Here is a 24420-nt window from a genome sequence, read left to right as displayed (position 1 = left end):
CCCATTTGTTAAAGAATATTCCATGGATCTCCGAAAGGTTAAGAACCACCAGAGTACCTAGGAGGTACTCAAAAAATGGAAGCTATCTTTCCCTTTTTGTTCTCAAAAACTCTACCTTCTCCATTAGAGATGACACACCAAGCCTTCACAATACATGTTAATTATTTCCCAACATTTTCCTGGCTTGGTAACTAGTAACATATACAAGCTTATGCCTCAATTTTCTAGAGACAATCTAAAGAAGGCCCTCAAACGCTGCTCCATCCCTCGCTTCACCGAGATAAATACACGGTAATCACTCGGGGGAGAATCATGAGGATCGTCCACCTGGCTACACCAGGCACAATGCCGGCTGGGAAAACCAAGTAGGAACCAGAGCCTCCGAGTAGCATGATAAAGACCTGATGCCCCAGCGCTGAAGGATGAGGAGAATGTGTTTCCCCGAGCTACTGGGCAACCCAGAATTTCGTCCCCCCTACCCTTGTCCTACCTCTCTCTGGAACTCTAGTGCGGGCAGGTCCTCTGGGCTCTGCCCCGTGGTGCACAGATGCGAGAGAGAAACATTACCCGAGCAGGGGATGCAGCACGGCGAAATCCCAGCTCTGCTACCTTGGGAGGCGACTGCAGCACCAGCAGAAAACCGTCCCTCGACCCTCCCAAGAGAACCCAGTACAAAACCTGGCCTGGGACGGGAACCGGCTTGGGGCTTTTCCGTTTCCCAAAACGGCTTCCGCTTCCGGGCTATCCTTTACCGGAAGCGCTATACGGCTGACGCAAAAGTGTCGCGCTGCTGGTGATTACGGAAGAAACAGCAGTGCGGCGTGAACATGGTGAGAGACGAGGGTCCGAGAAGGGGCATTGTCAGACCACGTTTGGGACAGAGATTGAGGGAGTAGCCATTGGCCAAATTTCCACAACATTCCCCTTGCTTATTTTCATTCTGATCTTAGCTTTTAAACTGCTTGGAGTGGTGCCTGTTATGCTCTAGCGAGTGGGGAGAGCGCTGGGTTGAGGCAGCTAGAATAAGAAGAGTTGCGTATTTGAGGGAAGAGGGGTGTGGACAAAAGAAAAGGAACTCAAGAAGATGCAATGTATTTCCAACTCTGTTAACTGTAAAATTTTTGTTTTAAGGGGAAACAAAAGAAAACACGGAAGTATGCGACCATGAAGCGAATGCTTAGTCTCAGAGATCAGAGGCTGTGAGTGTCTGGAATCAACTGGGTTCATAGACTGCCCGGAGATGTAGAAGTCACGAGGGGATAAGTAGTAAAAGTTTTTGTTGTTGTTTTGTGTTTAGTTTTGATATTATTGTGTCTTGGATTTATATAGTATAGGGTAATAAAGTATAACAGTCGCTTAGCTGATGAGCAAGTACACTGGTGAATGGGATGGGAATTCAACATCTAAGTGTTCAATTTGTACCACCGTTTTTATATACTGTATCTGCCATATCACATTTAAGCCTCCTAACAGTTCTGTGAGGTAGGTAGGATTATCTCTATGTTCTTGCCATTACACTGCTACATTCCCCAGGAAAAAAGGTTTGTTATAATTTTTGAAAGGCGGTGAGGTCAGAGACCATGGCTGTACCAGCACCTGACAACTCAAGTATTTTTGAAAGAAAAAATGGGAAAATACATAGATGTCTCCACTTTATAAATCTTATAAGAAGATTTATGACTGTGGAAGAAGAGAGTAGAATGATATTCCCTATTATAAGGAGGAACTAAACAGCTTGCCTGCTTCAGTGAACAATGGACTGAGTTATTAAATAAGGACTAGACTTCATTGTGTTTCAGAGCCTCAGAACCAAGGAGTGAGTGGTCGTTAGAGCCTTCATTTGTTATTAAATTGTATTCTTGGCCTTTAGTATGTATTTATTATGTAATTTTAAGGAAATTTGCCCCACTAATAATATTCTGTTTCTAGTTAAAGTTAAATTTTGTATATATATTGTCACATTTTAGCGCTTTTTAAGAGACATGTAGGGGAACCCTTTTCCTCCTGCTGTTGAAGCATCTCAGTCTTTAGAAGATAAATGTCAGCCTATTTACCCACTGCTTGGAAGTGGATTTTGATCCTTGATAGGAGAGCTTCTGACTAAGAAAGAAATAATAATCTAACCAACATTTATTTATCCATTAACAATTTTTATGGATCATTAGCTAATGGTTTTAAATTTTAATTATGTTTTACTGATTAATTGTGTTAATTCCAGGCTACTTCCCACACAGTTATTCGTGCTCAAAAAGTGTATGCTGATATTAATATAATGAAGTCACAAAGTAGAATTTCCTTTGTAGACAAAAAAAAAAAGAAGAAGAAACTTTTAATTTTCATGAGGTTATAACTGCTATGGTTTTTTCTTCTCCCCTACATTGAATTTACTTTTTTTCCTAGTAAGGAAAAGGATAGATTAAAACCGAAGAAGAAAGAAAAGAAAGATCCCAGTGCACTCAAGGAAAGAGAAGTGTGAGTAATCAAAAATTTCAAGTTTTCCTTTAAAACTAGAAGAAAGATTCTAAAACTGTAGACCTCATAGAAATTCAGGCTTTCCCTGAACTGATTTGCTCAGTCATTTGTCGGTCTGGCACAACTATGCAAATGAAAGTGTTATTGATGAGTATATACCACTTCTAATGGTTTGAAGGTTTTTGGACTTCATGGAGCAGTAAAATTTTCCCTAAAATACTGGGGATTAAATCTAGGATCATTTTTTTTTCTTTGCCAAGAATCTTTCAAAAGAAATAATTGCCATTGTTTTAACATACCAGCATTTCATAAAAGAGAGAATGTGTCACCAAAAAGTAGTAAGGGCATATTTTCAGGATAAAGTTCATTCCTTTTAAATAAATACACTTAACTTTATGAAACCTCATCACATTTTTCTTTTTTTTCTTATTTGCTCTAGATTGGTGATGGATATATCATCACAGGATTTATTAGGATTTATTTCCAATGAAAGGAAAAAGGAACAAACTGTTCCAAGCAGAGACTTCTTTTTTTTGTTAATACCAAATATCAGTGTAGACATTACTTTGTGTTTTGTTTCTTTTTCTTTCAGCCCCCAACACCCTTCCTGCTTATTCTTCCAATATAACACACAGCTGGGCCCACCTTACCACATCCTGGTCGATACCAACTTTATCAACTTTTCCATTAAAGCCAAACTGGATTTAGTGCAGTCAATGATGGACTGTCTGTATGCCAAGTGTGAGTATCAGACCTTTCCATTTCTGTGACATTTGTACAGAATAATCATACTTATCCAAATACATGAAAAGAGGGGAATGGGGTTCTAGTTTAACTGAATTGCTGGCTATTTAATTTGCTCACCATAGCAATGACCATTTTCAGTGAATTGAAATATAATGCAGGGACTTCCCTGGTGGTCCAGTGGTTAAGACTCTGCGCCCTCCCAATGCAGGGGGCCTAGGTTCGATCCCTGGTCAGGAAACTAGTTCCTGCACGCTGCAACTAAGAGCCTGTGTGCCGCAACTAAAGAGTTCACATGCCGCAACTAAAAGATACCACATGCCTCAACTAAAGATCCCACAGGCCACAACGAAGACCCCACGTGCTGTAACTAAGACCCAATGCAGCCAAATAAATAAATAAATAAATATCTTTTTTAAAAAAAAGGACAAAGGCAAAGGAAACCAGAAACAAGACGAAAAGACAACCCTCAGAATGGGAGAAAATATTTGCAAACGAATCAACGGACAAAGGATTAATCTCCAAAATATAGAAACAGCTCATTCAACTCAATATCAAAGAAACAAACACCCCAATCCAAAAATGGGCAGAAGACCTAAATAGACATTTCTCCGAAGAAGACATACAGACGGCCACGAAGCACATGAAAAGATGCTCAACATCACTAATTATTAGAGAAATGCAAATCAAAACTACAGTGAGGTATCACCTCACTCCTGTTAGAATGGGCATCATCAGAAAATCTACAAACAACAAATGCTGGAGAGGGTGTGGAGAAAAGGGAACCCTCTTGCACTGTTGGTGGGAATGTAAATTGATACAGCCACTATGGAGAACAATATGGAGGTTCCTTAAAAAACTAAAAATAGAATTACCATATGACCCAGCAATCCCACTACTGGGCATATACCCAGAGAAAACCGTAATTCAAAAAGACACATGCACCCGAATGTTCATTGCAGCACTATTTACAATAGCCAGGTCATGGAAACAACCTAAATGCCCATCAACAGACGAATTGATAAAGAAGATGTGGTACATATATACAATGGAATATTACTCAGCCATAAAAAGGAACGAAATTGAGTCATTTGTTGAGACGTGGATGGATCTAGAGACTGTCATACAGAGTGAAGTAAGTCAGAAAGAGAAAAACAAATATCATATATTAATGCATGTATGTGGAACCTAGAAAAATGGTACAGATGAGCCAGTTTGCAGGGCAGAAGTTGAGACACAGATGTAGAGAATGGACATATGGACACCAAGGGGGGAAAACTGCGGTGAGGTGGGGATGGTGGTGTGCTGAATTGGGCGATTGGGATTGACATGTATACACTGATGTGTATAAAATTGATGCCTAGTAAGAACCTGCAGTATAAAAAAACAAACAAAACAACTAATACTAAACTTTCATTGGGTTATTTGTATGGAAATATGTTAGTATAAATGTTTCAGACATTACATGAAATTTCTAAAAATCTTATATCTGTATTTGTATGGAAATATGTATGGAAATATGTTAATATAAATGTTTCAGACATTACATGAAATTTCTAAAAATCTTATATTTGTATTTGTATGGAAATATGTATGGAAATATGTTAATATAAATGTTTCAGACATTACATGAAATTTCTAAAAATCTTATATGTTCTGGTATAATGTTATAAGTAATAATCCTAGTTATTACTTTAAAATGTACATCTCAGAAATAACTAAAAAAAAAAAAAAAAAAAAAAAAGACTGAAAAGAAATATGCCAAAAATTGTTAAAAAAAAAAAAAAGACATTTATAAAAAACAGAAATATAATGCAAACTTGACTGGGAATAATTAAACTTTCACAATTCATAAAACACTTAGCATGCTTTGACCATCATTATAGATATCAATTTAGAAAAAAAATCGGTGGGGAATTTTCTTTTTTTTTTTTTTTTTTTTTTTTTTTTTTTTTTTTAGTGAAAAAAGTAAAGCATTTATTAGGCGGAAAAAAGTACAGAACATGTGGCTAGATACACAGGCGGACTCAGAGAGAGAGAGTCGCACTCTCATGGTAGTTTAAATCACTTATATGGGGCATTTCTTCCAGGTTTCCTATGGCCAATCATTTTGATTTGCCTGGTTCAGAATCCATATTTGGTATATCTCAGGATCCTTCCGTGTGTGCATGCACATCTCTCAGCCAAGATGGATTCCACTGAAGAGGCCTATGGGTAGCTTAACATCACTCCCCTTTGACCTCCAAGGAGCTTTCTAGTTGGGAAGTTCTCCTTGACTTTGAGAATGAGAAATATGTGGTCTCTCATCTTCTATCTGGGCAGGGCCCAGCCTCCTCTCTCAATTGTCCTGCTATTCTCATCTTGGTGTATCGGTCCACAGGGAACCAATTGCTTACCCTGGGTGGCGGGGGTGGGGGCCCATCTACTACCTGCGTCATGGGCATCCCAGAGCCTTTTTTTTTTTTTTTTTTATTCTTTACTTCTGATTTGGTTAGGTGATTCTTTTTTTTTTTTTTTTTTTTTTTCACACACACACACTGTATTTTATTTTTACAAGAGATAAATAGACTGACACCAAGCATTGTACATGGATGACCACAACAAAAGCAACAATGATTGCAATTACCAAACATGAAACACACTCATACTATGTCATAATATTGACATTCAGTCCAGTAATCCTCCACTGTAACAGCTCCTTTACTTTGCAGTGAAAATTGATTTGTATATTCTTTGCCTCTGAGTCCTTGTGGGATTTTTTTTTTTTTTAATTCAGACAGAAAGTCACAAAAATTATACTCATCCTCATCAGTTCACTCAGTCCCATGTAATTAATTGTTTTTTTTCATCTTGATCTTTTGTTAGCACTTTTATGAGTTCATCAGTTTTTCATCAGAGTTCTGAATATGCTTATTCATTCAGTTCAGCAGTACAGTCAGTTACCAGAAACCTGTACTTGTCAGAGTCTTTTCCATGAATTTCTTGAAGATGAAACCCTTTTATAGGAACATATTTGCAAAATCATCAGAGTACACCCAGAACTGTCTGTAAATGACAAAAGACTTAAAAATGACCACGGTAAAAGATTTGATGAAAGTTCATAATAATGCAGTTGACAAGAAAATTAGTTATTTCTGAGATATACATTTTAAAGTAATAACTAGGATTATTACTTATAACATTATACCAGAACATATAAGATTTTTAGAAATTTCATGTAATGTCTGAAACATTTATATTAACATATTTCCATACATATTTCCATACAAATACAAATATAAGATTTTTAGAAATTTCATGTAATGTCTGAAACATTTATATTAGCATATTTCCATACATATTTCCATACAAATACAAATATAAGATTTTTAGGAATTTCATGTAATGTCTGAAACATTTATATTAACATATTTCCATACAAATAACCCAATGAAAGTTTAGTATTAGTTTTGTTTGTTTTTTTATACTGCAGGTTCTTATTAGGCATCAATTTTATACATATCAGTGTATACATGTCAATCCCAATCGCCCAATTCAGCACACCACCATCCCCACCTCACCGCAGTTTTCCCCCCTTGGTGTCCATATGTCCATTCTCTACATCTGTGTCTCAACTTCTGCCCTGCAAACTGGCTCATCTGTACCCTTTTTCTAGGTTTCTGTTTTAGGATTTTGGATTTTAAAATTCTGGATAAATGAAAATTTATTTCACTTCTCACTATTTATTTATTTATTTATTTATTTACATTAAGTAGGAAGCATCCTCCATTCCACTCCAATGTGGAAAAGCTAAATAAGACATTTTGCCATTTACAATCACAGACCATGGTGATGGTCAACTATTCTTAAGTTTATTCAGTGTGATGTTTATTTGTACCACAAAGGATCTGAGGTAGTTTATTTGCACGTAGGTATGCAATTTACCATTAATAGATTTCCCTTGTGTGTCTGGGTGTCTCCTCCTTCAGATGATCTTCTCTTCCTACCATGAGGAGGAAAAAAAAATTTAGGCCAAGTACAAGGAAATAACTTCCTAATAGTGAGACCTGTTGCGTTTGTGGTGGCTTTATATTCATATATTTTCCAGTCATCTAGTTAAAGGTACAAATGAAAATTAGACTTTAACTTGGCTGTAAAGAATAAATGATTGGAATCAAAGGAAAAACTGTGCACCTCCATCTTTAATATTTAAAAGATACTATATAATGAACATTTACAGAATGACAGTAATGTGAATATTGTTTATTGGTTTATTAAAATTAGCAAGATGGGGGGGACTTCCCTGGTGGCGCAGTGGCTGAGAATCCACCTGCCAATGCAGGGGACATGGGTTTGAACCCTTGTCCGGAAGGATCCCACATGCCGCAGAGCAACTAAGCCCGTGCGCCACAAGTACTGAGCCTGCGCTCTACAGCCCGCAAGCCACAACTACTGAACCGGTGTGCCACAGATACTGAAGCCTATGCGCCTAGAGCCAGTGCTCCACAGCAAGAGAAGCCACCACAATGAGAAACCCGTGCACCGCAACGGAGAGTAGCCCCCGCTTGCCACGACTAGAGAAAGCCCGTGCGCAGCAACAAAGACCCAATGCAGCCATAAATAAATGAATATTTAAATATTTAAAAAATTTTAAAAATAAAATTGGGAAGATGGGATAAGGGATGTGTGATGAGTAAGAGACGTAAATTCTTTAAATGCCTAGAATTAATAAATATAAAAAGTAACTGCACACTATAAAACTCTTAGAGGAAAACATAGGCAGAACACACTACGACATAAATCACAGCAAGATCCTTTTTGACCCACCTCCTAGAGAAATGGAAATAAAAACAAAAATAAACAAATGGGACCTAATGAAACTTAAAAGCTTTTGCACAGCAAAGGAAAGCATAAACAAGACAAAAAGACAACCCTCAGAATGGGAGAAAATATTTGCAAATGAAGCAACGACAAAGGATTAATCTCCAAAATATACAAGCAGCTTGTGCAGCTCAATATCAAAAAAACAAACAACCCAATCCAAAAATGGGCAGAAGACCTAAATAGACATTTCTCCAAAGAAGATATACAGATTGCCAACAAACACGTGAAAGGATGCTCAACATCACTAATCACTAGAGAAACGCAAATCAAAACTACAATGAGCTATCACCTCACACCAGTCAGAATGGCCATCATCAAAAAATCTAGAAACAATAAATGCTGGAGAGGGTGTGGAGAAAAGGGAACCCTCTTGCACTGTTGGTGGGAATGTAAATGGAAACAGCCACTATGGAGAATAGTATGGAGGTTCCTTATAAAATTAAAAATAGAACTACCATATGACCTAGCAATCCCACTACTGGGCATGTACCCTGAGAAAACCATAATTCAAAAAGAGTCATGTACCACAGTGTTCATTGCAGCTCTATTTAAAATAGCCAGGACATGGAAGCAACCTAAGTGTCCATCAATAGATGAATGGATAAAGAAGATGTGGCACATATATACAATGGAATATTACTCAGCCATAAAACGAAATGAAATTGAGTTATTCGTAGTGAGGTGGATGGACCTAGAGTCTGTCATACAGAGTGAAGTAAGAAAGAGAAAAACAAATACCATAGGCTAACACATATATATGGAATCTAAAAAAAATAAAATGGTCTGAAGAACCTAGGGGCAGGACAGGAATAAAGACGCAGATGTAGAGAATGGACTTGAGGACACGGGGAGGGGGAAGGGTAAGCTGGGATGAAGTGAGAGAGTGGCATGGACATATGTACACTGCCAAATGTAAAATAGATAGCTAGTGGGAAGCAGCCGTATAGCACAGGGAGATCAGCTCGGTGCTTTGTGTCCACCTAGAGGGGTGGGATAAGGAGGGTGGGAGGGAGACGCAAGAGGGAGGATATATGGGGATATGTGTATATGTATAGCTGATTCACTTTGTTATAAATCAGAAACTAGCACACCATTGTAGAGCAATTATACTTCAAAAAAAGATGCTGAACTAGTTACACATATAAGTTTTAAGGTTTTTTTAGAATTTTTGTTGGGGTGTGGTTGATTTATAGTGTTGTGTTGGTTTCAGGTATACAGCAAAGTGAATCAGTTATACATGTACATATATCCACTCTTATTTAGATTCTTTTCCCATATAGGCCATTATGGAGTATTGAGTTCCCTGTGCTACACAGTAGGTCCTTATTAGTTATCTATTTTATGTACAGTAGAGTGTTTATGTCAATCCCAATCTCCCAATTTATCCCTCCCCCCAAGTTTTAAGTTTAAATAAAATATTTAAGGCATCTATGTATCTTATTTAAATGATTCACACTTTGACTTCTTGAATTACTGGACACAGAGTTACACACTGATGAGGGACAAAGTCGGTTTAACTATAAAGTACTGAGCAGACACACAAACCAAACAAGAAGCCATGCTCAGAAAAATAATTTTTAGGCCTCCAAAGATAAAATAACAATCTGACTTTATTGTTCTAGGGTAATGTACTGTGTCAGGTGACTCCAGTTGTTTCAATGGCACTGTGCCATGCCACCCAGATCATATCAGTCAGGTGGGATTAAGTGGGAACAGAAACTGATCCAATCAAGCTGCCAGTAAATTGACTGAAATTTGAAGGCTGTAATGTAGCAGTGATTTTGGAACGGGAACAATGTGAGGAACTAAACATAACAAGACTTGGTCACTCCTGCTATGTCTTTGCAGTAGAACATTCTAGTTTTATGACAGTATGTAAAATCCTATTACATCAAAATTCTAGAACACATGGAGCTTCTGTAGAAGCATGATGTGTTATCTGCCAACAAGATATTAAGCCAAATTCGTCTGGTGTTTTCCGTAAATAATTCCCTACTATTGTCTGGCATCTTGTAAGTATTGACTACGTTTTTGAAAATAGAATTCTAGGAATGACCTATCCTATTTTCTGTGATTTCACTGAAGAAAGAACATATTGTTTTATTTGTATATTTCATCTGAGTAATGTTTTACTATTATAATTCCATGTTAATATGTTATTCTTGGTACCATGAAGTCATAGTATTTTCCAAACTAAGTGATTTGTTATTTCTTTGAAAGTTAGTGGTATATTTCTTTCATAATCTTCATTGTCACCATTAACAATAAATATGAAGTGGCTCTACTACACAGAGTTTAAAGAAGGATGCTAGAATATATGGTGTGCTGTTTCTGTCATCCAGGATTTGACCATCTAGATGGAGAGAGGAGATGTCAATAGATGAAAAAAAGATAATCATAATGCCAGCTGTTTTGAACTATGAATTACTATGTTCTGGTGTTGTGTTAAGTGCTTTTCATAATTATCATAATCCTCACAATAACCTAATATGATGAGTAGTATGTCCCCATTTTACAAATGAGAAAACTAAACAGAAACTTGAAGATTCATCTCTTCATTCGATAATGATCACTTCTTGAGTATCAGATATTATATTATATAATATAGGAATTCAAGAGAGGGTGAGTGCTACTTGATCTGAGCTTCATAGCTTGGTTGGATTTTAGTGAATAGAGAGAAGGAGGGAGAGCATTCCAAGCAAAGGAAAGGACAGTCCCAAAGGTTGAAAACAGGAGAGCAAATTTGGTGAGAATAGTTGGGCTTAAGTGAGTATAAGTAGGAGAGTGAAGGTGAAACTCAATTCTATCCTCAAACATTTCTTAAAGATTGGCAAAAGTGGTTTGGAGACAAATTGTTGAGTGCTTTAAGTAAAAAGCTAAGGAGTTTAGACTTTGTTTTACTGAAAGTGGTGAGTCAAAAATGATTTAACATGTGTTTAAATTATGTAAATTATAATAGTAACATGTACATTAAAACTAAACAATACAGGGACTTCCCTGGTGGCACAGTGGTTAAGACCCCGTGCTCACAATGCAGGGGCCTGGGTTTGATCCCTGGTCAGGGAACTAGATCCCACATGCGTGCTGCAACTAAGAGTTTGCATGCTACAACTAAGGATCCCACGTGCCGCAACTAAGGAGCCTGCCTGCAGCAACTAAGAAGCCCACATGACACAACTAAGGAGCCAGCGAGCTGCAACTAAGGAGCCCGCCTGTTGCAGCTAAGACAGTGCAACTAGATAAATAAATAAATAAATACATACATATTTAAAAAACAGAAAAACAAAAAATTAAGCAATACAGAATGTAAAAAGAATAGGCAAAAGTTCTCCCCCCATCAGGCCGTAATTTTACTTCCCAGAAATAATCACTGTTAATAGTTTGGGTATTACCTTCCAACCTTTTACAATTAATAAAAATGTAGATTTACTTTTAAGCATAGTTGGAATTATACTATGCATGCTTTTTGGCCACCTGTTTTTTTTTCACTGAGTAATGTATCATGAACACCTTTGCATGTTAATACATGCTACGAAGACCTTTGTACAGCTTCAAGCATTTCAAAACTTGGATGCACTAGGATGAAAAAAATCTAAAAAATATACATTAACATAACCAATGTTGCAATAAATATCTTTGATTATCTTCCTAAAAAAAAAAGTAACTGCATAAGTTTATTATTAATCAAGTTATAAAGGTAACCACCAAGTGAGAAAAACAGCCAATGAATTAAAATAGTCATCTCTAAGGATCAGAATTGGTGGGGTGGGAAAATATCAGGGGATGGTTATTTTTTCATATAGTCCTTTTCGTATTTTTTTTAAGCTATGTACATGTAATACTTTAATTTTTTTAAAAGTCTCCTAGAAATAATAAAGAGTAGTCTAAAGTTGGAGCACTACCATGCCTGTAAAAGTGGACTAGGGTGGCCTGTATGAGGGAAGACACTAATCTTGGTAGACTTCTTGTATTCCCATGGCATTCCTGCTTCTCCAGGAATGCTGTGACCTATTTATAAATGAAATAGATGGAGGATTCAAGCATGGCCCCTTGGAGGTGAATTGCTTCCCTGACGCTATAGCTCTGCCACTATTATCTAAATGGTTATTGTTTAGGGGAATTCCGTGGCAGTCCAATGGTTAGGACTCGGCACTTTCACTCTACTGCTGAGGGCGCGGGTTCAGTCCCTGGTCAGGGAACCAAGATCCCACAAGCGCGTAGTGTGGCCAGAAAAAAAAAGAAAAAAAGATGATTGTTTAGGATAGCGTTAGTCCTGTAGTTAGGTTTTTCTGCAGATATGGATACCATAGAGTATAGCTATAATGCATACAGCTGAATGTTCTCATGGTGCCTTTTCCAAAAACAAGCTGATTAAGGAAAATACCACTTTCTGTGTAACATAATACCTCAAAGCAAAGTCTGAAGAAACATTCTACTACAGTACAAATTCAGTTACCTAGGAGATTCCTTAACTGTTTTAAGCTCTGCTTATTTAATCGTTCTTCACTTGCCTTTATTCATAAAAGAAGGCCTTTATCTTCCTCTTGCCTTGGAGATGCCCCTTTGACCTTTTCATAGCTCCTGATCCCTTGCATTTGATATTCCAACAAAGGAGGATGGTTAGCTACCCATGAGCTTTCTTTTCTGCCCATGAGTCCTCTTTGTAGGGATCTTCCTGTGTTCTTTATAGTGATCTTCCTGAGCCCGCTTCCCTGCTCCCGATGCAGGCCCTTGCTTCAGTGCTACATGGCTCTGAAATTGATCCTTTTAAGGCGTGTATTGCCCTCTGATTCCATGCCTGTCTGCTCTTCCTGACTTCTTCTTTCCTCCATTTTACAACTGCTTTTTCTTCTGGGCACTGTATTTTAGTTTAAGATTTCTTAACTTTGTTTGCTTTCAAGAGTGTTAATGTATTTGTAAAAAGAAAATCTAGCATAAAGGAAATGAAAGTTCCCTATAATGCCTTTCCTCAGAAAGGGGCAGCTTTTAAAAATTCATATACAGTTTCTGTGGGGTAAAGATATATGAGTCAGGGAATTCCCTGGTGGTCCAATGGTTAGGACTTTGCGCTATCACTGCCGAGGGCCCAGGTTCAATCCCTGGTCGGGGAACTAAAATCCCACAAAAAAATAAATAAATAAAGTATATGATTCAGTGGCTTTTAGTGTATTCATAGTCAATTTTAGAACATTTTCATTATGTGAAAAGAAACTGAGCTCCTTAGCCATCATGCCCCAACCCTTCCTATTCCCCCCAACCCCCCGCCCCACCATGCCCCACATAGGCAACCATTAATTTGCTTTCTCTATATCTAGATTTGCCTATTTGGGACATTTCGTTAAAATGGGGTCACATATTTTTGGTCCTCTTTCATTTTAATGTAATGTTCTCAAGGGTCATTCATGTTAAAGCATGTATCAGTATATCGTTTCTTTTTGCTACCAAATAATATTCCATTGTATGGCATTGTATGGATAGATCACATCTTAGTTATCTGTTTCTCCTTGCTTTTTACGTTGAACAAATACATCTTGAACATTTTTCTGTGCCAATATATATAGATGGACCTTATTCTTTTTTTTTTTTTTTTTTTTTTTTTATTTATGGCTGTGTTGGGTCTTCGTTTCTGTGCAAGGGCTTTCTCTAGTTGCGGCGAGCGGGGGCCACTCTTCATCGCGGTGCGCGGGCCTCTCACTATCGCGGCCTCTCTTGTTGTGGAGCACAGGCTCCAGACGCACAGGCTCAGTAGTTGTGGCTCACGGGCCTAGCTGCTCCGCGGCATGTGGGATCTTCCCAGACCAGGGCTCGAACCCGTGTCCCCTGCATTGGCAGGCAGATTCTCAACCACTGCGCCACCAGGGAAGCCCCCTTATTCTTTTTTTAAGTTATAGTATTCTTTATTTTTTTTGTTGAAGTATAGTTGATTTACAATGTCATGTTGATTTCTGCTGTACAGCAAAGTGACTCAGTTATACACATATATACATTATTTTTTATATTCTTTTCCATTATGGTTTATCCCAGGATATTGAATATAGTTCCGTGTGCTCTAAAGGGAAGGACCTTGTTTATCCATTACCTATGTAATAGTTTGCATCTACTAACCCCAAACTCCCAGTCCATTCCTCCCCCACCCCACTACAAGTATTCTATTGTTTAAATATGTCGGGGTTTTTTGTTTGTTTGTTTGTTTTAAATTTTTATTTATTTATTTATTTATGGCTGTGTTGGGTCTTTGTTTCTGTGCGAGGGCTTTCTCCAGTTGTGGCAAGCGGGGGCCACTCTTTATCGCGGTGGGCGGGCCTCTCACTATCGCGGCCTCTCTTGTTGTGGAGCGCAGGCTCAGTAATTGTGGCTCACGGGCCCAGCCGCTCCGCGGCATGTGGGATCTTCCCAGACCAGGGCTCAAACCCGTGTCCCCTGCATTAGCAGGCAGATTCTCAACCACTGCGCCACCAGGGATGCCCTAAGTATGTCGTTTTTAAAGACTAGACATTTGGATTATTTCCAGTTTTTACCCTATTATAAACAAAGCTGTAGTGAATATCTTTGTGAATGTGTCTCTCAAATATTTCTTTTGAATACATTTTCTAGAAGCCGTATTGCAATATCAAGGGAGTACCTATTTTTTAATTTTAATAGGTATTGAAAAATTGCCCTCAAATAGTTATACAAATTTATACACCTACTTACAATGTGAGGATACCTATTTCTTCAAATATTGGGTGTTTTCATCTGTTTAATTTTTGCCATCCTAATAGGTAGAAAGTGTAATCTTGTCTCAATTTATATCTCTTTAACTAGGAGTGAAATTGAGCATTTTTCTGTTGATTGACCATTTGTATGTCTTCTTCTATGAACTGAAATGTAGCCTGGTGGTTAAGAACCCACTCTGAATCCTAACAGTCTCAGTTCAAACCTTGGCTTCACCTTTTGCTGTCTAGTTACTTCATTGTACTTCAGGTTCCTCATCTATAAAATGGGAATAATAGTAACAATGCTACCTGATAGGAATTGTTCTTAAGATTAAATGAGATAATCCTTGTGCTTAGCACAGTGTCTGGCAAATAACACATAATTCCAAGCTATTACTTTTTTTAACATCTTTATTGGAATGTAATTGCTTTAAAATGTTGTGATAGTTTCTGCTGTATAACAAGGTGAATCAGCTATACATATACATACATCCCCATATCTCCTCCCTCTTACATGTACCTCCCACCCTCCTTATCCCACCCCTCTAGGTGGTCACAAAGCACCGAGCTGATTTCCCTGTGCTATGCGGCTGCTTCCCACTAGCTATCTGTTTTACATTTGGTAGTGTATGGATGTCCATGCTACTCTCCCACTTCGTCCCAGCGTACCCTGCCCCCTCCCCGTGTCCTCAAGTCTGTTCTCTACATCTGCATCCTTATTCCTGTCCTGTCCCAGGTTCATCAGAACCATTTTATTTTATTTTTTTAGATTCCATGTATATGTGTTAGCATACGGTATTTGTTTTTCTCTTTCTGACTTACTTCACTCTGTATGACAGACTCTGGGTCCATCCACCTCACTATGAATAACTCGATTTCATTTCTTCTTATGGCTGAGTAATATTCCATTGCATATATGTGCCACATCTTCTTTATCCATTCATCTGTTGATGGATACTTAGGTTGCTTCCATGTCCTGGCTATTGTAAATAGAGCTGCAATGAACACTGTGGTACATGACTCTTTTTGAATTATAGTTTTTTCAGGGTATATGCCCAGTAGTGGGATTGCTGGGTCATATGGTAGTTCTATTTTTAGTTTTTTAAGGAAACTCCATACTTTTCTCCATAGTGGCTGTATCAATTTACGTTCCCACCAACAGTGCAAGAGGGTTCCCTTTTCTCCACACCCTCTCCAGCATTTATTGTTTCTAGATTTTTTGATGATGGCCATTCTGACTAGTGTGAGGTGATACCGCATTGTAGTTTTGATTTGCATTTCTCTAGTGATTAGTGATGTTGAGCATCCTTTCACGTGTTTGTTGGCAATCTATATCTTCTTTGGAGAAATGTCTGTTTAGGTCTTCTGCCCATTTTTGGATTGGGCTGTTTGTTTTTTTGATATTGAGCTGCATGAGCTGCTTGTATATTTTGGAGATTAATCCTTTGTCAGTTGTTTCATTTGCAAGTATTTTCTCCCATTCTGAGGGTTGTCTTTTCATCTTGTTTATGCTTTCCTTTGCTGTGCAAAAGCTTTTAAGTTTCTTTAGGTCCCATTTGTTTATTTTATTTTATTTTTTTTTTTTTAAATGAGGAGTCCTGAAAGTCAGGGTCTGAAAGAAGGTAGGAAAGGTCAGAGATTTTTTTTTTTTTAAAGATTTATTTATTGATTGATTGATTACTATGTTGGGTCTTCGTTTCTGTGCGAGGGCTTCCTCTAGTTGCGGCAAGTGGGGGCCACTCTTCATTGCGGTGCGCGGGCCTCTCACTGTTGTGGCCTCTCTTGTTGCGGAGCACAGGCTCCAGACGCGCAGGCTCAGTAGTTGTGGCTCACGGGCCCAGTTGCTCCGCGGCATGTGGGATCCTCCCAGGCCAGGGCGCGAACCCGTGTCCCCTGCATTAGCAGGCAGACTCTCAACCACTGCGCCACCAGGGAAGCCCCCCATTTGTTTATTTTTGCTTTTATTTCCATTTCTCTAGGAGGTGGGTCAAAAAGGATCTTGCTGTGATTTATGTCAAAGTGTGCTTCCTATGTTTTCCTCTAAGAGTTTTATAGTGTCTGATCTTACATTTAGGTCTTTAATCCATCTGGAGTTTATTTTTGTGTATGGTGTTAGGGAGTGTTCTAATTTCATTCTTTTACATGTAGCTGTCCAGTTTTCCCAGCACCACTTATTGAAGAGGCTGTCTTTTCTCCATTGTATATTCTTGCCTCTTTTATCAAAGATAAGATGACCATATGTGCGTGGGTTTATCTCTGGGCTTTCTATCCTGTTCCATTGATCTATATTTCTGTTTTTGTGCCAGTACCAAACTGTCTTGATTACTGTAGCTTTGTAGTATAGCCTGAAGTCAGGGAGCCTGATTCCTCCAACTCCATTTTTCTTTCTCAAGATTGCTTTGGCTATTCAGGGTCTTTTGTGTTTCCATACAAACTGTGAAATTTTTTGTTCTATTTCTGTGAAAAATGCCATTGGTAGTTTGATAGGGATTGCATTGAATCTGTAGATTACTTTGGGTAGTAGAGTCATTTTCACAATGTTGATTCTTCCAATCCAAGAACATGGTGTATCTCTCCATCTGTTTGTGTTGTCTTTAATTTCTTTCATCAGTGTCTTATAGTTTTCTGCATACAGGTCTTTTGTCTCCTTAGGTTTATTCCTAGGTATTTTATTCTTTTCGTTGCAATGGTAAATGGGAGTGTTTCCCTTAATTTCTGTTTCAGATTTTTCATCATTAGTGTATAGGAATGCAAGAGATTTCTGTGCATTAATTTTGTATCCTGCTACTTCACCAAATTCATTGATTAGCTCTAGTAGTTTTCTGGTAGCATCTTTAGGATTCTCTATGTATAGTGTCATGTCATCTGCAAACAATGACAGTTTTACTTCTTCTTTTACAATTTGGATTCCTTTTATTTCTATTTCTTCTCTGATTGCTGTGGCTAAAACTTCCAAAACTATGTTGAATAATAGTGGTGAGAGTGGGCAACCTTGTCTTGTTCCTGATCTTAGAGGAAATGGTTTCAGTTTTTCACCATTGAGAACGATGTTGGCTGTGGGTTTGTCATGATATGGCCTTTATTATGTTGAGGTAGGTTCCCTCTATGCCTACTTCCTGGATAGTTTTTATCATAAATGGGTGTTGAATTTTTTGAAAGCTTTTTCTGCATCTAATGAGCTTATCATATGGTTTTTATTCTTCAGTTTGTTAATATGATATATCACATTGATTGATTTACATATATTGAAGAGTCCTTGCATTCCTGGGATAAACCCCACTTGATCATAGTGTATGATCCTTTTAATGTGCTGTTGGAATCTGTTTGCTAGTATCTTGTTGAGGATTTTTGCATCTATGTTCATCAGTGATACTTGCCTGTAGTTTTCTTTTTTTGTGACATCTTTGTCTGGTTTTGGTGTTAGGGTGATGGTGGCCTCGTAGAATGAGTTTGGGAGTGTTCCTCCGTCTGCTATATTTTGGAAGAGTTTGAGAAGGATATGTGTTAGCTCTTTTGTAAATGTTTGATAGAATTCGCCTGTGAAGCCATCTGGTCCTGGGCCTTTATTTGTTTGAAGATTTTTAATCGCAGCTTCAATTTCAGTGCTTCCAAGCTATTATTATAAAGCTCTTTGTATATTAAGAAAATTTACCCTTTGACAAATGTGTAGAAATATTTTTCCCAGTTTATTTTTATTTTACTTTAGTATGACTTTTTGTTTGATAGTTGTCAAACAGAAGTTTTATATTTTTATGTGATCAAATTTATATTCTCTGGTTAATTTCATGGTTTCTTTTGGTTCACATTTAAATATTTTGATTCACATTTCAATTTTTTTCCATCTAGAATTTATTTTAATATATAAACAATGACAGGGATCCAGCTCAGTTTTTTTCCCCAGTTATGTTTATGACAGATACTTTATGGAATCTGTGATGTGAGGTTGGACCAGTTCCCTAGTTTCTTTACAGATAGGGATTTTATTCTTCTCTAGTTCTTATTGTTCACTGTACTGTGCTTATTTTGCTCTCATTTCAAAGATTCTTAACAGGGGAATTCCCTGGTGGTCCAATGGTTAGGACTCTGCGCTTCCACTGTTGGGGGCCTCGGTTTGATCCCTGGTCAGGGAACTAAGATCCCTCAAACCGTGTGGCACGGCAGACAGTAAATACATATACATACATACATACATACATACATATGTACGTACTCTCAACAGGATATAATTCAGAGAGAGTTAAATCAGTTCCTTTACAAGTTCTGTTACTAATTTTTTTTTCCTAACAGGTATCCCTTGTATAACTGACTGCGTAATGGCTGAAATTGAGAAATTGGGGCAGAAGTATCGAGTGGCTCTAAGGTAGGAAGGACCTGGTCCAGATTTGTTCTAGATTGGTGTAATGAAGATTGTTTTGACCCTCCTTCAACTGTTTGCTATCCAAAGATTTCTTGTCTGGTTAGTTTAAATAAAAATCATACAAAACTAGTTAACTATTTATAATTAAGAAAGCAAACATTGGAAGGTTAGAGGTTTTCAAGCTGAAGCTTCTTGAACTAAGTTACTTAGTCATATTGGTCTCATGGGCCTCCATTTAAGTTCCTCTAGATTTTCAATTAGAAAGTGTTTTTCTGTTAGTTTGTTATCTAGTTATCTTCTTCAGAATCTCACACGTAAAGCACTTTGAGTTTACCTAAAGAAGTTTTGAGTTTATTCTAGAAAGTGCCCTTGAGTTTACAGCAGTGGTTCCCAAAGTGTGGTTCATGGAACCCTCCCCCACCCCAGGAGTCCTAGAGACCGTTGCAGGGAGTTTGCAAAACTGTTTTCATAATAATACCAAGATGTTGCCTTTGTCACTGTGCTGACATTTGCACTGAATGCAAAAAATGCCAGTCAGTGCCTTAGTACAAATCAAGGCAGTGGGCCCAACTAATGCTAGTAGGTTTTGTATTCTTCACTACCACCCACTGGCAGTTGAAAAAAAATTCCAGTCACTTAAGAATATGCTTAATAGAGCAATAAAATTCATTAACTTTGTTAAATCTTAACCCTGCAGTACACATCAGTATTCTGTGTGGTGACATGTGAAGTACACATAAAGCATTTCTACTGATGGATGCTCAGTAACCTTTCTGTGGTAATCATTTCATGATGTATGTAAGTTAAATCATTATGCTGTAGACCTTAAACTTACACAGTACTGTATGTCAATTGTATCTCAATAAAACTGGAAGAAGAAGAAAAACGTACCAAAGGATGAACGTTGTCTCTATGAAAAGCATTTGTGTGCTTGAGTTGTGAGCTGAACCAGCTTCTTTTTCATGAAATATCATTTTTATGTGAAGAACAACTGGCAAACACTGATTTTTCAGACTTTGGTATTTAGCAGGTATTTTCTCAAAGATTAATGCAATGAACCTGTCACTTCAAGGAAAACAACTTACTCTGTTAGTTACCAGTGATAAAAATTGAGCTTTCAAGTGAAAAACCAGAGTTTTGGAAAATCATAAGCTTATCACATTCCCAGTACTAAAGACCTTTCTGTTGAGACCAGTGAAGACATTAATGCATATGATTTCTTTTTATGTTACATATGTGTGTGTGTATGTGTGTGTGTGTGTATATACACACACATATATATATGGTCTGCTTTGTTTATTTAACAATTTATTATATGTCCTTCCACATTGGTACATACAACTCTACCTCATTTTTTAAAATAGGATAGGGGTACCAAAATGTATTTAACTTTTACCTTGCTGATGGATAATCAGATTATCTCCAGTTTTCCACTCTTATAAACTGTGTAGTAGTGACATCCTTGTGCCTATATTCTTGTACATGTGTGTAAGACAACTTTCTAAAAGTAAAATGGTTAGGTTAAAATTGATTTGGTTTTGAATCCTGACTTTTCCCAGCTGTGTAGCTTTGAACAAATTAATCAAGCTCTCTGAATCTGCTTCTTTATCTGTAAAATGGAAATATAATAATTCCGTTTTGTGACATGTACATGATGTAAGGCACAGCAGCTGTCGGTCAGTAAGCTTTAATTCCCTTCTCTCTAGATTGTCTTTCAATTAGAAGATAAGCTTCAGGAGGAGAGGGGTGTCTTAAAATCTCCAGACAGATCACATTACTCTTATTTCACTGATTGAGAGTCATAAAGTTATTCAATTGCTTGACTGTTTTCATTAATCCACTTTTATAACCATATAGGATTGCCAAGGATCCAAGATTTGAACGATTACCATGCACACACAAAGGAACCTATGCAGATGACTGCTTAGTGCAAAGAGTAACTCAGGTATCATCATTTTTTAATATGTACTTTGTGCTATTAAAAAAAAAAGATAAACTGTTATTTCCTGAATGTTCATGTAAAGTATCTAGGAATATAAATGATAAAAAATATTATATAGACTCCCTTCATGGGAAGTGTAGGTATCCTAATTTACTTGAGAAAATGGATTGGAAGTATATACTATAACCATAATGGAAAGATCACTGGCTTAGGGAGGATTTCAAATCTTAGCACTTGCATTTATTGGGTGTGTAATTTGGAGCATTTACTGATTCTTTATTCCACAGATCTTCTCTATAAGATGGTTTAAGTGAGTGAGTATAGACATAATAATATATCAGATTCCACCTCCCTGTGAATCTAAAGTAAGGTTCCATTTACTCCCTGTGTAGGAATTTTGTTACATCTAAGTCTCCCAGGATGCTGTTTCACACATACCCTAGAATAAGTAGGTTTTTGATTCTTGTGTTCTGGCTTCCTTGTCAAACACTACAAGAACTTCTGCTACTGATTGCCCTTAAAGAGCCTCTCTCTGCTGAGGATAATCATCTTCATCTAGTGACCACACTGCCATCCCTTTAGCCACTTCATCCCATGGGTGGGGCCGGCATTTCCCTTAACTTCCCACAGCATGGCTGACACCAATCTGCAACTCTTTATAAAACTCAGTGAGAGATTTGGGTAGGATGGAAGTAAAGTACAATACAAATTAGTTCCAAACTGGTAGCTAAATGTTAGTGCTTTCAGAGCTGTTTGACTCAGACTTGTCCTGGAGATCCTCCTATTCTGGCTTTAGGGCCAAGGAGGCAGCCTACCTCCACTGCTAGGAGGCCTCAGAGTAGGTCAGCCCCAGAGATGCCACAGACGGCAAAAGTTGTGCCCTCGGATCTAAGGCACTTACTCTGCCTTTGTGTAGAGTCTCTAAGGGCGTTTTCCCAAAACCGAGGAATTGTCTGTCCCAGATATGAAAATCCTTTCCACTTATAAGACAAAAAACAATTTGCAGCTTTTAAATAGTTTTTCTATCTTCTCCCCCTCAAGATTCTTAGAGCTACATTCAGCCCAGGCAGCTTATAAATTTGAGCTCCTAGATCATAGTAGCTACTCAACAAATTGGTTTAGCCTTTCCTTTCCTATTTACTGTGAAAATGAATAGTTCTTCAGACTAGCCAGTGGTTGTATCCAGTATCACTGAATGAGCTCTATGTGAACACCCAGTGGGTCTCTTCCAGCACAAGTGTTACATTGTGGCCACAGTTGACCGGGACCTTAAGCGAAGAATCCGGAAGATCCCTGGAGTTCCCATCATGTACATTTCTAACCATAGGTGAGAACTTTCTCTTAGGGAAGTGATTAAAAGTATGTAATTGCTATCAATTAAAAATGAGGTCAAGTTATAGAAGGATTTGAAAGAGATTGATGTATCAAATGTTTACATAGTTCTATTTGAAGAAATGAGGCAAAGTAACAAGAGCAAAGGCAAAAGATAGAGCTAGGATTTAGGAATGAGGCAGACATTCACACTGTTACAATAAGATCACTAGAAGAAATAGGGAGATGTGTGGCCTTAAATACAAAGCAGTAATTTAAATCAAGCTAATCTTTTTGGCTAGAAATATTTTTTTGAAACCTAGTGCATGTGATTAGCACCTCATCTGGGAAACTAAAAATTTATTAAAAAAACAAAAGCTGTGGACACCCAGTGCCAGCTGGGCCCCCAGCTGTTGGCAGGTCTGTGAGTGAGTCCAGGGAGGCCAACAACAAAACCACCTAATCAGCCCTCACAATTGTACTAAATAATAAATGACCACTGTTTTAAGCTAAAACAAACAAACAAACAAAAGCTGCTTTTTATCCTTCTTGGATATTCCTATGTCAGTCCTCAGATATTATTGGCCAGCTTTTATCCTGGGACAAACACAACAGAATGGGAAGAATATGGGTGAGGGCCTTGGACTTACCTGGACTCAGTGCCTGGCTCCCCAACTTAACTTTCTCACTCTGAAGAATAAATATAATATAGTCAGCATTTTGCTGTAAATCATTCATTATGATAGGCCTTTAAAATTTAGTTCCCACTGACAAAAAGGATTCACAACAGGAGGTGAGAGTGATGTAATCAGTAAAGGATGGGTTTTTAAGGTGGATTCTGGACCCACATTTCTTACCAGTGTTAATTTTTTGTTCTGATCAGGTACAACATTGAGCGGATGCCAGATGATTATGGAGCCCCTCGGTTCTAATTCTTAAAAGACAAATTTCCTCTGCCTTCCTTCAACCAACTTTCTCTTTTGCCAGTTCATTAAACATGCTATAGCATGAATTATTATTCCACTCACCCATTTGCTCTGTAATGAGCTGAGTATGGTTAAATACACTCACTTTTTAATGTTGTTTTGAAAATTATATTTTGTGTCATTTTAAAATTTGTTGCATCTTTTTATAAATCAGATAATTGCTCACATAATTTGATGGTCATTTTATATTGATTTACTCAGCAAATATTTATTAAGGTGATACTAGGTATTTAATAAGATATGGTCTTATCCTCAAGATACTCATTTATGATGGAAAAGAGAAACATGTAGATGAATAAATATGGTAAAATAATGATGCTAAGATAAAAGTATGAGAGAGTACACATACAGGTGGAAAGAATGATTTCTTTCTACTTGGTTGGGATGGGGAGGGGAGAAAGACCAGAAGCAGTTATGTTTGAGTTATTCTTTAAAAAGAACTAGAAAGGGAAGGTGTCTGTACCCACATCTGAGACTCCAGAGGTAGGAGGTGGGAGGGAGGGGGCTTTATATGACATGCTAAAGGGTTTGGACTTAATCCTAAGGTCAGTGGGGAGTTATTAAAACTTTAATTAGGGTGGATAACATGATCAGATTAGACGTTTTACATGATCACAACATAGCTAAGAATGGACAAATAGATCATTGAAACAGACTAGAAAGTCCATAAATAGACCTATATATTTATGGCAATTTGATATGTTATAAAGCTGGTATTTCAAATCTATATGAAAAGGAAATTACATTAAAAGCCAAATATTGTGGAGTCATTCCATTAGGGTTAGAATCCTGATTTCACCAGTTAATATCTGTATGAATTGGGCAAACCACGTAGCCATTTGATGCCTTCTTTGCTTCCCTTTTAAAATGTTTTGTTTAATCCTCAAAACAACCCCAATAAGATGGGGTTGAATTGAACAGTACCTGTTACAAGTAAGTGTTGTTCAATAAATGTTAGTGATTATTGTATTATAATGACAAGTTGGCTATCCATTTGAAAAAAAATAATTAGATTTCTACCTCATATCCTTCATGAGAAAATGTTTCAAC

The 24420-nt window shown here is 37.5% G+C and overlaps 2 protein-coding genes across 9 annotated transcripts in view; one reads left to right on the top strand and one right to left on the bottom strand.

The window, feature by feature from the left end:
* AREL1 (apoptosis resistant E3 ubiquitin protein ligase 1) overlaps positions 1 to 700 on the bottom strand; it is a 49381-nt gene extending 48681 nt beyond the window's left edge. For 5 of the 7 annotated variants that reach the window (XM_082451621.1, XM_082451616.1, XM_082451622.1 and 2 more), the window contains exon 1: positions 491 to 632. The gene's annotated coding sequence lies outside the window, so the exon portion shown is untranslated. Of the gene's footprint in view, positions 1 to 490 lie in introns of all 7 variants that reach the window. The other 2 variants (XM_082451618.1, XM_082451617.1) reach the window with 2 other exon arrangements.
* On the top strand, positions 696 to 23540 carry FCF1 (FCF1 rRNA-processing protein). 2 transcript variants are annotated; one of them, XM_082451901.1, is made up of 8 exons: positions 696 to 830; positions 1132 to 1199; positions 2401 to 2472; positions 3065 to 3213; positions 19062 to 19134; positions 20989 to 21076; positions 22306 to 22400; positions 23268 to 23540. In XM_082451901.1, the coding sequence occupies exons 1-8, from the start codon at positions 828 to 830 to the stop codon at positions 23314 to 23316; spliced, it is 597 nt and encodes a 198-aa protein (XP_082308027.1). In that variant the 5' UTR covers positions 696 to 827; the 3' UTR covers positions 23317 to 23540. The 2 variants fall into 2 exon arrangements, with proteins under 2 accessions (XP_082308027.1, XP_082308026.1); XM_082451900.1 differs by having other exon boundaries at positions 22292 to 22400.
* Positions 23541 to 24420: the final 880 nt, after the last annotated feature.

The sequence above is a fragment of the Balaenoptera physalus genome, assembly GCF_965194825.1.
Source record: "Balaenoptera physalus genome assembly, chromosome: 2".
In the NCBI taxonomy this organism is placed as follows: Eukaryota; Metazoa; Chordata; class Mammalia; order Artiodactyla; family Balaenopteridae; genus Balaenoptera; species Balaenoptera physalus.
Note: the sequence above shows the minus strand (reverse complement) of the source record. Positions and strands in the feature narration are given on the sequence as shown.